We start from the raw sequence: 15,667 nt of genomic DNA, 5'->3' as shown, positions 1-15,667 counted from the left end.
ATAATCATCCTTCTGCCCCTTCCAAACCCCCCTCTGGAGCTCCTCTTTCAGACGTTCTCCCAAAGGGAAAGAAGAGAACTGACCCACCACCAGAAAGTTTAGTCTCGGTTCCCAGGCTGTGGCTCCCATCCATGGAACAGGGTGCAGCCACAGTCCAGATGCCTTACCACGAGGGATGGAAGTTCACTGTACCTGGATGCGGTTGCCAGCCTCTCTGTCAAAAGGTCGTAGCTCTGCAGAGGAGTTGGTTGACCACAGCTTTATATCAATTGCTCGAATCAGTTGACTGGAGCACATGGTGGCTACCTAATGGATGGGAGGGATTCTGAACAAACATAAATTTGATGCTCCTCCTGTGGTCTCCTTAAAGGTACCTGGAGGAAGATCACACTTGTCTCCTCCTGGGATATCACCGAGGGTCCTACCAAATTCTCAGCCATTTAGGAAAAAGAAATTCCTTCAGCACAGAGGCCTCTTGAAGAGCACTTTATGTAAAGCATGGAGAGAAAGCATGGGATGCCATTAAATGAAAAGAAAATAGCATAAAATGAAACCATCAAATAGGCATATTTCAAACTGTTTGAAAACCAGGACAGTTTATTAGATTTCTGCAAACAGTGAAGAATTCCTTGCATTAAGTGTCAAATTTCCATCTGGTTGCTTAATGGTAGGCAATCGTTTAATCATAATTGTGAGGAAGACTCCAATCCTTTCCCCAATTGTCCCTTAAATTAACTGGAGGTTGACTGTGGGATTGTGTGTTCAGCTGAGCGAGGGACATGTTCATCTTCTATTGATGTGCTGATAGCCAACGATTGCCCACCTGGTGACTGGCTACTCTTTGCAAACTAAGCAGAGATTGCAACAGGCAGACAGATTCCTAAAGGCCAACTGAGGGAGAAAACAAGGAGCTATTGGAATTTACCAGGAGAATTTCAAAGAAATTTTGCTTTTAAGTCAAGAGATTTATTTAGATTACCTAGCAAATCTATGCTTAAAAATGAGAGAAAATGCAAACCTTTCTTCTGGAGATACTTTGAGAAATGGAAGAGAACAGGTAGGAATCAGCAGTCATATTCTGCAATATTTGTCATATATCTCTGTTCCTGCTCCAGAAGAACCTGGAATGTATTTGTAGCAAAGGCATCAAGAAGCCATTGCAGGATTAGTGATGACAATTCAGCCGGTGAGGAAAGAGGATTTACCATTTCAGAGAATGTTCTCTCTAAGGAAGGCAATCAAACAGAAGCAGCCCAATTCTGCACCAGAATTCAGAAACAAGTGTCCATCCTTTGCAAATGGATTGCTGCCCATCTTGCTTATTGCAACAAAGGAAACCTCACAAAGGGTGTTTTGGGGGGGGGCTCCATTGGGAAAGCCTGTGGGGCAACCTGAACTCAGATGCTCCCTTCTTGACAGGGTGGTTTCTCTCACCCTGACCCACATCTCATCCCATGGGAATCCTCAGCATATCAGTAAGGCTGCTGGCCATGAGGAGGTCGTGGCAGGAGCCTCTTTTTGGTCACATAAGACCATGGCGGGCAGGATCCTCTGCTGGGCTTTGCCCCCTCTGGCTTAGGGGCTGTGCCAGAGAGAGAGAGCCTTTGCCTTTGCTCATAGGGCCACCCCTGTCCTGGGAACTGTGGTCCTGTGTTTTTAAAAAGAGATGTTCCCAGTGCCTGATCTGGGCTTAAGGCCCCAGACTCTGGAGGGGCTACTCTGGATGAAGTTCGTCAGGGGGAGCTGGACGGAGGGGGGGTGCTGAGAAGGGGAGGAGACCGGGAAGACGATCACCCCTGGCAAAACACATCCGCCCAGGTGGCCTGGCTGTTGCGGGATGGGGGGACTCACTTAGTGCAGGGAAGGCAGCCAAGGGGCCCTGGCAGCTCTGGGCGTGGGCTATGCAGGGGGGCTGTGACCCCTTGAGGGTGTCCATGCTGCACGAGCACAGGGACGCTCCCTACCTGGGCGGTCAGTAGAACCACCTAAAGGTCATTCTAGACGTTGAGAGGATTTGGCTTAAATGAAAAGGCGTTTAATAAAGTTCACAAACAAGAATTGGTGGAACTTGGGGGCCACGCGGGCTTCGGGCAGCAAAGGGGGCAGGGGGGTTAACAGGATTAGGCCAACTTTAGCTTTTAGCCGAAGGGCGGGCCGGGGCCTCACCAGCCTCGGCCTCGGGGCAGGCGGGGGGGTGGGGTGGCAGGCAAAGCCGAAGAGCTGCGGTGCTATCCAAGCAGCGCCGAGGAGGAGCCCGCCTGGCGGGCCCGGCCGAGCCCAGCATCCGCCCCGCAGCTCTCCGGGCCCCGACCGGCTCTTCGCTTAGCGGCATCCCGGAAGAAGCGCCCCGAGCAGAGCCGGAGGGAGCCGCAGAAGCGCCGGGTCCGCTCGAGAGAGCCAGCTGGGCAGCGCCGTCCGGGCCGTTCCGGGAAGCGCCTTCCGCCGCCCCCGCCGCGGAGAGCGGCTCCCTCCCTCCGCCCGGCCTCGCCTCGGCCAATCAAGGCGCTAATGGGCGCCGCGGGGCCTTTCCGGGAAAACGCGGCGCCCGAAAGAGCCCCGCGGGCGGAGGCGGGCCTGGCGCCCTGCGCGGACTGCGGGAGGAGGGCAGAGCGGGCCGCCCGGCTCACGGCCGCCTACTCCTCCGTTGCCAGGGAGCCCAGCGGGACCCCCGACTCGGGGACCTTAAGTCCAGTGGACCGATCGGCTGGAGAATTCTGGGAGTTGAAGTCCCCGGATCTTAAGATTCCCAAGGCTGAGAAACGGCGCCTTAAGCCCTCGGTGGGGCCTGCGTGGTTTCTGCGAGAGGCCAGCGGCCTTTGTTGCCAGTGAACCCCGCTGGGAGAGGGGCGGGTGAGCTCAGCCGGGCCTGCAGGAGAGCTGGAAGCCTGGGGCTGTTTGCCCAAGAGCGCGAGCCGGTAAACAGGACGGCTCAGCTGGGCGGAAGGGAAGCCATTAGCCCGGCCGCTCAGAGAACGCGGCTCCCGCCCACGCGCAGCAATTGCGCTGAAAGCTTTTTAATCTGCAAGCGAGGCGTCGCACGGATGTTCTGGCCCTGACATTCAATAAAGGGCAACACGAAAACTCGCTTCCAGGAAACCAGAAACTCCCAAACAGCCATTAAGGTGCACAGTCAACATGCTGTTCTCCCCCCCTCCAAAAAAAACAAACAATGCAGGGATGGGAAACCGACGCCAGAAATAAAACTAATGTTGTTGACCCTGAGCAAAAGTTTCCTTCCGATGAGAGGTGCTGCGTCCAGCAATTCTCTTGGTTTATCATCCCAAACGGCCGGCCGGCCTGCCAGCAGCTGCTGCCTTGCTTTCCTGCTGCAAGGAGAGACCTCAAGGTTTATCACTGTTTGGCTGTTGGCTAGAAAGGCCTGTGTACAACCCTTGGAGCATTGTGAATTGCTTGGGGAGGGGAGGGAATGAAATCCATTTTCTTTAGCTTAACGTCTCTGTTCCTAGAATCAGAAAACTCCACTTTGGGTGCAGCCCCCTATCCAGACCAGGATTCCGAATTAAAATATTTGCAACAGACCCATACTTGACCACCTCCCTGGGCTGGGTCATTCTGAGCTAAGCAGGTGGGGTTTGTCCTGCAGGGCTGTCTCTGGGCCATCAGCTCCACTCCTGAAGGGCTCTTTCTCTTTGGAAGCCTCAGCTATGCCTCCACCCTCGAATGAGAGAGGACCTCAAGCACATGAATTCTTGTGGGTGTCTCAAAAGAGCCATCATGCCTCTCCCAGTCTGCAAGACAAAATATTCCCAGTTCCTTCTACCTCTCCTGATCTCTTTGCTTTTTAATAAACCCATTCCAGCTTCTTGAATGCTTCTTAAAACCTCCCAAATGGATTCACTAGAGATAAGGCTAGTCCTTTGAGTGAAAGAATTACTTCTAGTGATTTTGGAGTTCATATTTCTGTTGAGGCAGCCTAAAATTCCATTTTTCCTTTTTTTATAATCACAACCCACTTCAATTTACCATCAACTAGCATATTTTCCCCACTGTGTATTTGACATTTTTTAAGCGAAGCAATTTGCACTGTATTAAATTTCGCTCTGTGGGATTTTCAACCCATTTCTCCACCCAATCTTGATCATTCAGAATTGTGTTTCTTCTAGGGAATTAACTCTTTCCATTTTTTATAACCTGAAGATTTGGTAAATATTGCCCCTGCATCTTTGTTCAAGTCACTGAAGAGTTGCTTGTCTTCAGTCTGATGAGGATCCATTACTGGGCAAAGATTGCAGCCCACCCAATTCCCTCTAGACTGCAGGAGGAGAGCCTTTGGGTCTCTGGTGGCCAAAAATCAAGACCCCTAGTATATGGTTGCTGGGACCCCACTTGGGCACCTTATTAAAGAAAAAAACAACATGTAAAACGAGCTGTCAGAACACAGCAAGGATGTGAAAGATGCAGGCCAAATTGCCTGACCAAAGAACCTCAGTTTCTCCTTTAATAAAAGGAGGGATGGATAAAGTCTAGCCGCATTGAATCAGAAAAGACCCGGGTTTCCCAAAGACACGGGTAATGTTCACAGTTCGGGTAAAGGCTCCCTAATGTGCAAGATCCGGGGACCGGTCCGTTTGTAACGGCAACGAGTCGTCGGTCCAAAGCGAGCGCCTTTGTCTTCTTACTTAGAGCGGCTGGAGGAGACGTTGGAAAAGGTCCCTTTAAATGCCCGGGAGCGCTCCGTGTCACGAGAAGCAGCTCCGCGCTCGCGGGGGGAGATGTTCCGGCGGAGCCGATCCCGCGCCCGCCTTCTGTCCTGCCCCGGGAGAAGCGCCGCCCGCTCCGGCCTCGCCGCCGCCCGAGCTCGAGTCGCCGGCCGCCGGAGCAGCGCTACCCAGCCGCTAGGCCCGCACCGAGGCGGGCAGGAGTGCCGGGCCCCTCGCGGCTCCGGGCTCGGGCCGTGGCGGCGGCGGCCCCGAGCGATGGAGGGGCAGATGGCGGGGCTGTACGACCTGGGGCGCCGGCTGGGCAGCGGCCACTTCGCGGAGGTGCGGCTGGCCCGGCACGTCTTCACGGGCGAGCGCGTGGCCGTCAAGGTGATCGAGAAGGGCCGGCTGGGCGGCGCGGCGGCGGCGCGGCTGCGGCGCGAGGTGGGCTGCATGAAGCTGGTGCAGCACCCCAACGTGGTGCGCCTCTACCAGGTGCTGGAGACGCCGGCCCGGCTCTACCTGGTGCTGGAGCTGGGCGACGGCGGGGACCTCTTCGACCTGCTCACGCGGCGCCCGGGCGGTCTGGCGGAGGCGCGGGCCAAGGGCTACTTCGCCCAGGTGGTGCACGCCATCGCCTACTGCCACCGGCTGCACGTGGTGCACCGCGACCTCAAGCCCGAGAACGTGCTCTTCTTCCAGCGGCAAGGGGTGGTCAAGCTCACCGACTTCGGCTTCAGCAGCTGCTTCCAGCCGGGCACCATGCTGGCCACCAGCTGCGGCTCCCTGGCCTACTCGGCCCCCGAGATCCTGCTGGGCGAGGAGTACGACGCCCCCGCCGTGGGTAAGGGCCGGCGCGCCCGGGTCGGTTGGGGCCCCGCGAGGGACGGGGGTCCCGGGCACTCCCGCTGCGCAACGGAGGAGGGGCAGCGCGACGCCTGCAGGCCGGGCCGAGCGGAGGGCGCGGGCCCCGGCAGGATGTCGGCTGACCCGCGGGCGTCCACCCTGGCCTTGGCCCGGCCAGGCTCCGGGGAATTGCAAGGCATCTCCTGGGATGGGGTGGCGGGCAGTTCCGGGGGGGGGGCGCCTGGAGTGACTTGCTGGGCTGGCTTGTCTCAGGCTAGAAAGAATTTCTCTTCTGGCTTCTTGACCACAAGCAACATTCCGAGCGAGCCAGAGAAGTTCCGAAGGCCTAAAGCTGGTTCCGACCCGCGTGCAGGGGGGCTGCCTGGCTGATGGATAGCCTGGTGCCCCTTCCTCAGCAATGATGGTCGAGCAGCTTCCATGTGGGAATTTCTTTGGGTTGCAACTGTTCAGTGGGAAAAACCTTATGGAGAAGCAGGACAGAGCTAGCTAGCCTTCCTTTCTGAACATTTTAAGATGACTAGAAGTTTCTCCTCCCTTCCCTAATTGCTAAAATCAGTTTAACTCTCCATCTTCCCCAGTCCCTTCCATGCTTGCCCATCACTCCTTGTGCCTCCCTTTCCCATTTCTTTTAGATCCATTCTGTGACAATGAACAAGGAAATGCTTTAGAGCCCTTCTGTCAGAGTGGTCCCTTGCTTGCTTGCTTGCAAGATCTGTGGGCAGATTTCAGCAGATTTTCTTTTCTATTTTAGACAGGAGAGACTGGCTCCTTGACGAGGCCCTCCATCTGCGGAGGGGATTCCACTAGCAGTTCTGCCCTGTTACTTAGTTTAGTTCCCATATTAGGGGTGGGGGTTAGAGTTTACCATGGATATTACCCTTGTGAGCTGCTGGAGCCTTGAAGGATTTGCAGCATGTACATATGATCACTCTATCTGGATAGTTGAGGAATTAGTTAGAAACTAAATATTATTCCCGATGATTTTTTCCCAAGGTGGAACCCACATAATTCTTCCGGAGATAAATACCTTTCCCATGTCATTCTTGCAGTCTGTCATTTTTAAATCCCCTTTCAACTCTGTCTCAATCTTGTCAGGCAGAACCTGTTCCTCTTCTATAACACCCTTTAGATACAGTCTCTCCCTAATGGGAGATGGCTCTGTTGATGCTATTACAGTTAATGTATGAATTCATTGTTCAAAAATATTCTTAAATATGATATGGAAAAAGATGTTACACTGGACACAAAAAAGAAACTGGCTGATGACAATAATTAAAATGGATATATAAATAACAAACCGAGAAAGTGACCTGGATAATTTTCCTACATTGGATTTACAAAAGAGGCTTGTTAAAGCTTTGAAGAATTTTATGAGAAGGGACAAAAAAAGAGAAAAGAAATCAAGTTCTACAATATTAGTTTAATGGACTAAAGATTGTTAGAAGTGAAAGGAAGGAATATAACATTGGTTTATTTGATCAAGGTTGACATGATGTGTTATTTCTAATGATAGCCCACCAGGACTCCTAGGTCCCTCTCAGAGTTTCTATTGTTCAGCCAGGTATCATTTATTCTATTTAGTTAGGTGAGTCTGGCTAAAAGCGAATCAAGTGGGGCAAATTATCTGGGATGCTGTTAAGCCCTTTGTAACATTGGTGGTTTGGAGGATTTAACTGGCATACAAACAGGACATCAGCCGAATCCCTGGCAGAACCGAGTTTGCATTTGAAGTCAGCGGAATAAGAGGGTTTGATTCGATGACTCTGGGGCAGTGGGGTCCTTTTGCAGCAGGGAACTGTGAAGGGCAAGAAGAGAGGCGTGTTGGAGGGCTGAGCCCAGAGCACGGACAGGGCCTCTCTTCAGCTGAGTTTCCTCTTTGTCTTCTCTCTTAGATATCTGGAGCTTGGGTGTCATCCTTTATATGCTGGTCTGTGGACATCCCCCTTTCCAGGAGGCCAACGACAGCGAGACCCTGACCATGATCCTGGACTGTCGCTATGTGATACCATCGGGCATCTCCATCCTGTGTGCAGAGTAGGAGCCCCCTCCCCATTTCCTCCCTCTTTGTCACTGCCTTGTTCCTTAGGAAGCAGCCTCCAACTCCCTGCCTGTGGTATTCATAGCACGGAGTCGTGTGGGCGTCAGCAGGAAACCCCCAGATGGTGCTAATTATTGTTTTATTTATTATTTATTTACTGTTACATTTCAGCCCCCCCACCACCACTTTGGGTGATTCACAACTATCAAAGAAGTTACAATAAATCCAATTAAAAAGCAGGAAAAAAAGATGGCAAGCATAGCATGGGATGGAATGAGGCCAGGGGACATGGGGAAGAGGTGGGTCTTCGTGGTTCCTCGTAACTGGAGCAGACAGGAGCCCTCCAGGTCACAGGTGGCAGGACTCATGGCGGAGGGCAGGCAGTGTGACAGAGAAGGGACCCTCTCAGAGTCCCAAGAGGTGATACGAAGGAATCCGACACGTGCCCCACTCTGAGGGCTCACGTCAGCCAGGAAGATGGGCAGTAGCCAGGCCCTTGGCCAGGTAGGGCTTTGTGGGGGATGACTAGATCGTCAGCCAGACAGAGGCATTTAGTACTGTAATTTCCCCCAAAATAAGACCTAACTAGAAAATAAGCACTATTTTGCTTTTGGGGGGCAAAAAGTAATATAAGACCCGGTCTTATTTTCGGGGAAACATGGTACATAAATAAATACATAATTAAAAATACTGAGGCATGCGTGTCCTCCTGTGTCCTGGACCAGTTGACGTTTCCAGGTGGTCTTCAAGGCAGCCTTAGGTAGAGTGTGTTGCAGTAGTCAAGCCATGAGGTGGCTAGTTTGTACAAAGGGCCCCTTGATCTACATCAGAAAGGAAGCAGTTGGCACCACTTTGTTTTCATCCTTGAGCACTTGGAGGGAAGGATTGCCTGGGAACACAGCGCCTCTCCTGCCCTTCTTTGTCCTCCCCTCTGCCCTCTTTTTCTCCATGGGAGAAAAGGTTGGACCGGAACACAGGCCAAAGTTTGGCCACGGAGTCTGGAGTCTGGGCAAACTGCAAGTGCACGAGGCCGGTCACTGTTTTTGTTCTGGCCTGATGGTTGAGGGAACGGATCTCCCCTGAGATTGCCTGGCCGAGGGCTCCCCCGGAGGCTTTTGAGCCACACTTTCTGCTGAGCAAAGAAACATCAGTGGCCCCGGAACAAGGAGTCGGCGTCCCCTGCTGGGCTCCAGGTGCTTGTAATGCCTTTCCAAGGCCCCATTTCACCTCAGCTCTGTCTTCTGCTTGGGGTCCCTGAAGAGACATGGACTGGGAGGGGGGAGAGCAGGGCCTTGGGGGGCAGCGGCTGAGTCACTCTTGCCCTTCTTTGCACAGCCTTATTGCCCAGATGCTGCAACGGGACCCCAAGCAAAGAGCGTCCTTGGAGCTAATTGAAAACCACCCGTGGCTCCAGGGGGTGGACCCCTCCCCAGCCAGCCGCTCTCTTCTGCCGCTGACATCGCACAGGAGGGTTTTGGCGGAGGAGCACGAGACCATCATCCAGACCATGATGTGTGGCCACATTGCAGACCGAGAAACCATCGAGGAGTGAGTGGGGCTCTGGGGTGGGCATCAGGATAAATTGCTCCATTGGTTAAGGAAGGTTGTGCGAGGGGGGGTTGTGATTTGGGCACAGGTATCAGGGCCACTGGACCATCCAAGCTGACCGTCAGTTGGTTGGGACAGAGCTTTGCTAGCTGAAATGATCAGGTAGATGTTTGGGGGCTTCCTTAATGCTCAGAGGTTGAAAGTGGCTTCTGACGACGCCCAAGAACTTCTGACTTCTGTGGAACTTCAGTCAAAGTTTAGACGTGGACATAAATTGAGACAGAGGCAATCCTTGATTAATGACCGTTCATTTAATGACCATTTGAAGTTGCAGTGGTGCTAAACAAGTGATACTTAAGACCAGTCCTAGAAATTCTAGCTGTCCCGGCATCCCTGCATTTACATGATTGCCATTCGTGACATTCTCTGCCAGCTTCCTACAAGCAAAATCAATGGAGAAGCTGGCAGAGAAGATTGCAAGTTGCTCCCACTGCTTTCCCCCCCGAGGAGCCGTGCTACGGAGTACAAGATCCCAGATAATTCATGCGCGCACTCGTGCCGTGGAACCCCTCCCCAGACTGCCTGCATTTTCCACAGTATCGCCCTGCCTTACTCCACAGTACTCACTCACCCTCCAGCATACTCACAAGCCACCGGGACTCGTAACTCCCCACGGGCTTCCCCAATGATTTTGCTTGTGGAAAGTCGGCTGGAAGTTGCAAGTCCTCGTGGTTACATGAGTTTCTCACTTAATGACCCATGATTTTTATTTATTCAGAAAATTTTATATTGTCGCCTACTTGCACATGGTGACCCAAGGTGGCTTACAAGACATAAAAGCACAATATAAAAGAAATAAACATAATAAAATAATAATCCCCCACCCAGCGACAACACACATTCATACCAGCCATGATCCTTGCTTAAGGATTGCCACAGAGGCTGCAAGATTGCCATGGCTTAAGCAATGTGGTCACATGAGATCATGCTTTACAACTATACTGCTGGCTGATAGACGTTCCATTCCTCATTACTGTTAAGCAAGGACTACCTGGTTAGGTAAAGCCTATATTCCCAGTTGCCTATAGAGGAAAAAGTGAATCTGTAGCCATGTAAGGTGTTGGTGAACTATAGCCTCCCTGGTTAATGGTATGGCATGCTGTGGATTCCAGCTCAGCAGCTTCTGGACGGCCATGGGTTCCCCATTCCTGGCTTAAAACATGGCACACAGCTTACCCAAACCTGTGATCCCAGAACTGTGGCCTGCAACAGAAGAACCAATCCCAAAGGGTCAGGTTCCTGAAGAATAGAATCCAACAGTGAATAAGTTGGACGTGACCTCAGGGGACATAGCCACAAAATAAATTAAGATGCTCAGTCTCCCCCATGTCCTCCGGTTATCTGTCATTAAGCCACACACGTGTACCTAAGATGAGGCTGATGTTCCAGATGTGTTTCAAGCCCAGGGAGAAATCCATAATTAAGGCAGCTGGACTTTATGTATCAAGCTGCATGTAGAAACAGACTTTGGTTCACTGATGAGATTATTATCTTAGTCTCCCTTGTTAAGGAATTGAGCACAAGGGCATTCTGGCAAACAGCTGATTGAGCTTAGAGTCAGTTACTGGGCAGCCCTGAACGTGAGCAGAGCCTCTTCCTGTGTCTGCGCCTGACTCTTTCCGCCTGTTGTCTCCCTGCAGATCCCTGGAGGCCAAGCGCTACAATCACATCACTGCCACCTACTTTCTGCTGGCTGAACGGATTCTGCGCGAGAAGCAGGAGAAGCAGAGCCTGGCTGAGCAGCTCCAGAGCAGGCAAGCCCCCCTTGGCCCTCCGAGCGCTGGTCTGGGCCAGGGGGATTCACAGCTGCTCACCTCCTCTCTTTGCTCCCTCTTCCTCCTCAGGAGCCCACCAGCTGAGTCCTGTCCCCCTCTGCCCACAGAGCTGCCCCCAGCCACCAAGAGCGCTCTGGAAAATGTCGCTGCGGAGTTTGCCGGGAAGCCTCTCCTCTCCCGCTCAGCCTCCAGCGAGGGCAGGTCCTCTTCCAGCTTCCACAGATGCGGGCAGCCTCTCCGAGCCCTCATCCAGCCCTGCCTCCTGGAGACAGGCATTGCCAAGAGCACCCTCGCCTTGCAGCAGATTTCGGAGGAGGAGGAGGAGGAGGAGGAGGAGGAGGCAGAAGGGAAGCCGGGGCTCTCTCGACGGCGGACCTCCTCCTTGAACCAAGAGCAGATGAGCCGCTTCCAGAGCACCACGTCATCGTCCCTGCTCTTCTGCCGGGCCCTTGCGGCCCACTACAAAGCGGGGAAGAGCCTCATCCCTGCACAGGCCAAGTCCTCCTGCCCTGAGACCGCTCCGCCAGCTCCGCTGGAGCAAGCATCCCCGAGCAGCCAGCCAGGGACAGGCCGAGCCCCCCAGATGGAGGAGCCAGGCAGCAGCCTCAGCTTACAAGTGGGGGGAAGGTCTGCTGAACCCCCGGAGGAAGCTACCCCACTAGACAGCCGGGGAGGGGGCACTGTTAGACCAGGGCTGGAGCTTGGCCAAATTGAGCCCCTCCTGGCAGAGGAAGAGAGCGGCCTTCTTCCATTGAGGGAAGGAGATCCTGTCGAGGAGGAGCTCTTGGAGGCTGGGGAGGAGAGCCCCCAGACCCAGAGCACCACAGCTCTTCTGCAGGGCGGCTGTACCCCAGGAACGCCTGGAACCGATGTGATGCCGGGAGCAGAGGGCAAGGGCCTGGAGCTGGGGCCTCCCCACTGGGCCAAAGCCTGCTGCGATGGCCAGAGCAATGGCAGCGGCCATGACAGCCTCGCAGACAGCATCATCAAGCTGGATCCAGCCAAAGGCAAGAACGCTAACCTAAAGGATCGGCTCCTGCAGTTCCCGCTCTGTGAAAAGGCCCTGGCCTTCCGGATGCAGCCCAGCTCCAGGGAGAGCCTGCTGTCCTTGGGGCAGTTCAACTGCTGCCACGTCATCTAGGCCTGCAAGAGAGAAGAGCCAGGAGAGCAGGGCAACGGCAGTTTCCGGTTGCCAAGGTCTGTGCTTGGCTGCCTGCATCCTCTCTCAGGAGGGGCTTCCTGTGTGAGAATGCCAACCAAGCAGCTCCCGGCATCCACATGGCATCTTTGGCCGGGGTTTCCCCTTATGTTCTACTGCACTCACAATTTCTCACACAAACCCTCTTTCTGAGGGCTGATGGAGGAAGTCTTAGCTTGCTCTGGTGCAACTGGAAGCTCTGGAGAACGTGGAAACTGGAAGGAAGCCAAGACTGCGCTCTTGAGAGTTGAAAGTGAACTTCGGATGTCCACTGACCCTGGAGGTCTTGGAGAAGCATTTCCAGGAGATGCAGGGTCTCTCCATGCCTCTTTAGGCTTCCTAGTTTAACTTAAGGTAATTGGCCTACTACATCTGGGGGGTTATTTATACCAGGCAGGCAGCGGGCTTGACTTTTCCCGGCAGAACCACCTGCTTGGAAGTGGCCTTGGCTGTCTCCCCTTTGTGGTGCCTCCAGGCCAGGGGAAGTCATGCGCCTGCCCAACGTGTCCACCAGCAGCAATTGATGAGCTGGCAGCTGTGGAGGGCCTTGATCCCTTTTCTCTCTGGATGCCATCTCTCCTTCCTGGCAGAGCAGCGGGCTTCCTCCCTTTCTGGGCCTGCTCTCTTTCATTCCGCCAGCTTCAATTTTGGGAGCGTGTGGTTGCCACTTCAAAGCCCAGCTCACTCCTGGACCCAGGACCCGGCTGGGGAAAAATGCAAGCACGGCAGAGTCAGACTGAGGCCCACTGTGCAGGGTTAGGCCTGGTTGGCTCCTGCCCGCCTTCCTGCCTCCGGTCTGTGGGGGACGATGAGCCCTTCGGCCAAGTCTCTGTTGCTGCAACTGCTTCCTCCGTCCTGCCCTGCTCTGTCCTGGCTGCCAAGGAGCGTGTGGGTCTTCCCAAAACATCGGGGCTCTCTTAACCCTCGGAGAGGGGTAGCATTTTATAGCAATTGAAGTATTTTAGCATAATATATATTAAGGTTTATCACCCAACCTGAGTTGTCCCTAGGTGGCCAACACACCTTCTCAGCATGGACCAAGCTGTCTTGTTGCCCTCCTTTGCCTGCTGTGCTGGAAGAGGAGCCTGGAAGGCCCTTGCTGGGCAGAGAGCGCAGAAGAGGGCACTTGTCTCCCCCACTCAGTCTCCCGAGGCTCTGTGTTTCTCCCCTCTCCTGCCTGTGCCCAAACTCCCCTCCTCTCCCAGAGGCTTCTGGGGAAGAGCAGCTCCCCCCCTCTCTATTTATCCTCTTTTCTTGCTGGCAAGGAATGGATGGGGGGGTGCTGAGGTCTTGGAGTTCTGTGTCAGGTGCATTGATGGAATTGAAGGGAAAGCAAGGCCAACCCAATAAAATGGTCACTCTGGATCCTGAAGCAACTTATGGCTCCTTGTCGAGGAAAAGCTGAGGATTCTACCCGGGTTGGTGCCACGGAGCTTGGCTGAGCAGGCCCAAGGCCCTTGCTCTGCAGGCCAGCCAAAAATCTCCCTCCCTCCCCACTGGTGAACCCATCGTTCACCCCCCTAGGTCTTCATCTGGTCCACCAGGGCCTCTGCCCTTCCCACCTGCCACCCCAGAGGAGCCGTTTGAGGGAGATCTTCCATCTGAAGCCCGGAAGGGCTTTTCTGACTAAAGGTTCCCTTGTGGGGGGAACCGCAGACCAGAGGCCTTTCGTGGCTCCTCTGAGACCAGAAGAGCCAAAGGCCTCCCTGTTCTAGATGCGTTTCATTTGGCTGCTGAATGAAGAAGCTTTGGACTCACTGCAGTCTCTGCTGTATTGAAAACCACCCATTCTGATGATAAATTGTCCTTTGGAGGAAAAACTAATACATGGAGATCAAACAACAGAATTATGTCGTTAGCCTGTTCTCTACCAGTCAACCTTTTGACTGAATTGTCCCAGGGGCTCCTTCTGGTTGGAGGCTTTGGTTGTGGGAAAGGGACTATCCCAAGCTGGGTGGCTTCATTTGAGGCCATGCCTGTTGCTCCACAGGAAGGCTAAAACCTGGGGAATATCTGTCTTCCCTTGGCCATCAGCTGGTCATGCCTTCAAGCATCCTGGGCTCTGCGGAGATCTGCCATATCCATCTCATGCTGGAATTCAGGGATTGATGTGGACCTTGGTTTTGGATGCACCAGTGAGGTCTCTGATCGTCATAGCAGGTTTATATAAATTTAGAGCATAAGCTTATTTACATACGGCACAAGTTTTGGTTTAGCAAAAATTAGTTAAAGAATATTACAGAACTAGATTAATTTTCAAAACAAGCAAAAAAACTTGCTATAGAGTTGAGCAATTCCCTTATGAAGAAACACTGTGATACAGGATTGCTGTTTAACTGGAAGACTCCTGCCGTCCTGTTTTCTGAAGGACAAACGTCACAGAAGTCTAAACCACTTAGGGTTTCTTGTTTGTTGTTAATTTTGTGCTGACCTGGTGCCTGCTTGGAGTTTCCCTCACTAGGTTCTTTGCCATTGTCTGCTTCCTGGGGCTGAGAGAAAGTGATTGGCCCAGGGGCACCCAACTGGCTTTGTGCCTTTGTGTTCTTTGTGGAACTCACGGTCTCCCAGTTTCTAGCCTTATGCCTGAACAGCTACACCAAACTGGCTCTTGTAGGCCTGGAAAGTCCCGGAAAGCTGAAGTTCCAAAGGTTTAAGGCCTAGTTAAGTAAAAGTTTAAAATATGTACCCAAAGTCTTTAGCAGGACTAATGGATAGGAAGAGACATTCTCCTGCTAAAGATGCCACCAAAGGAAACCAGAGAAGGAGGCCTTTGTGTGTGTGTTATGGAGTGTGGCAACCAGAACTTCAGATAGTGTTGAAAGAGATTCCGAAAATTTCACTTTTGGAAATAAAAATGATGTGAGTTTTTGAAAAGCAGATAACAGTATTGCTGTACCATTTCAACAAATCTTGGTAAAGATCTCTGATAATAGTAAAAGGCTGAACATACCTTCTCCATAAAGCAGCAAATTATATCCTATTCCTGCAACACAATTACCTTGGATATCCCCACTGTCATTAAACATGCTAAAGGTTCTAACGCTAAATTAAATATTGAACAAGATAGGGAACATTGGTGTGTTCTATATTTCTTGTGTTTACATAAGAGACAATCTTATTAGCGTCTAAAAGCAGAAGGATTAAAAATATTGTTTTATCCAAGAAATTATATTAAAATCCATTTTGTAACTAATTTCAAATAAAAAAGCTTGCACCATATTGAAAACATATTGCAGTATTGTCAGCATTCGGATAATCTAATATTAATTGAGATTTGATGGCATTTCATGAAACCAGTGTGCTGATAATTTATAAAAGGTAATGCCTTCTATAATTTTGTACCAGATGAGCTTCAACATTTTGCAAGGGTATCAGATGACACCTTGGATAATTCAGAGGATGCTTCTCATTTTCAAAATAGCTATGTAAGACTCCTGGAATAAAGCGGGTAGGATCCATTTAGGAATGAAATCTGGAATAATACTTCCATGATTTCGGGGAATTTTCAGTCAAATTAACC

At 52.3% G+C, this 15,667-nt stretch overlaps 1 protein-coding gene across 1 annotated transcript; it reads left to right on the top strand.

The window, feature by feature from the left end:
• Positions 1-4,733: 4,733 nt before the first annotated feature.
• Positions 4,734-12,090, top strand: LOC107284176 (SNF-related serine/threonine-protein kinase-like). The gene is made up of 5 exons (XM_029283387.1): positions 4,734-5,505; positions 7,421-7,562; positions 8,902-9,114; positions 10,815-10,963; positions 11,030-12,090. Exons 1-5 carry the CDS (start codon positions 4,734-4,736, stop codon positions 12,088-12,090), a joined length of 2,337 nt encoding a protein of 778 aa, XP_029139220.1.
• Positions 12,091-15,667: the final 3,577 nt, after the last annotated feature.

The sequence above is a fragment of the Protobothrops mucrosquamatus genome, unplaced genomic scaffold (genome assembly GCF_001527695.2).
Source record: "Protobothrops mucrosquamatus isolate PMUCROS unplaced genomic scaffold, P.Mucros_1.0 scaffold74, whole genome shotgun sequence".
NCBI lineage: Eukaryota > Metazoa > Chordata > Lepidosauria > Squamata > Viperidae > Protobothrops > Protobothrops mucrosquamatus.
Note: the sequence above shows the minus strand (reverse complement) of the source record. Positions and strands in the feature narration are given on the sequence as shown.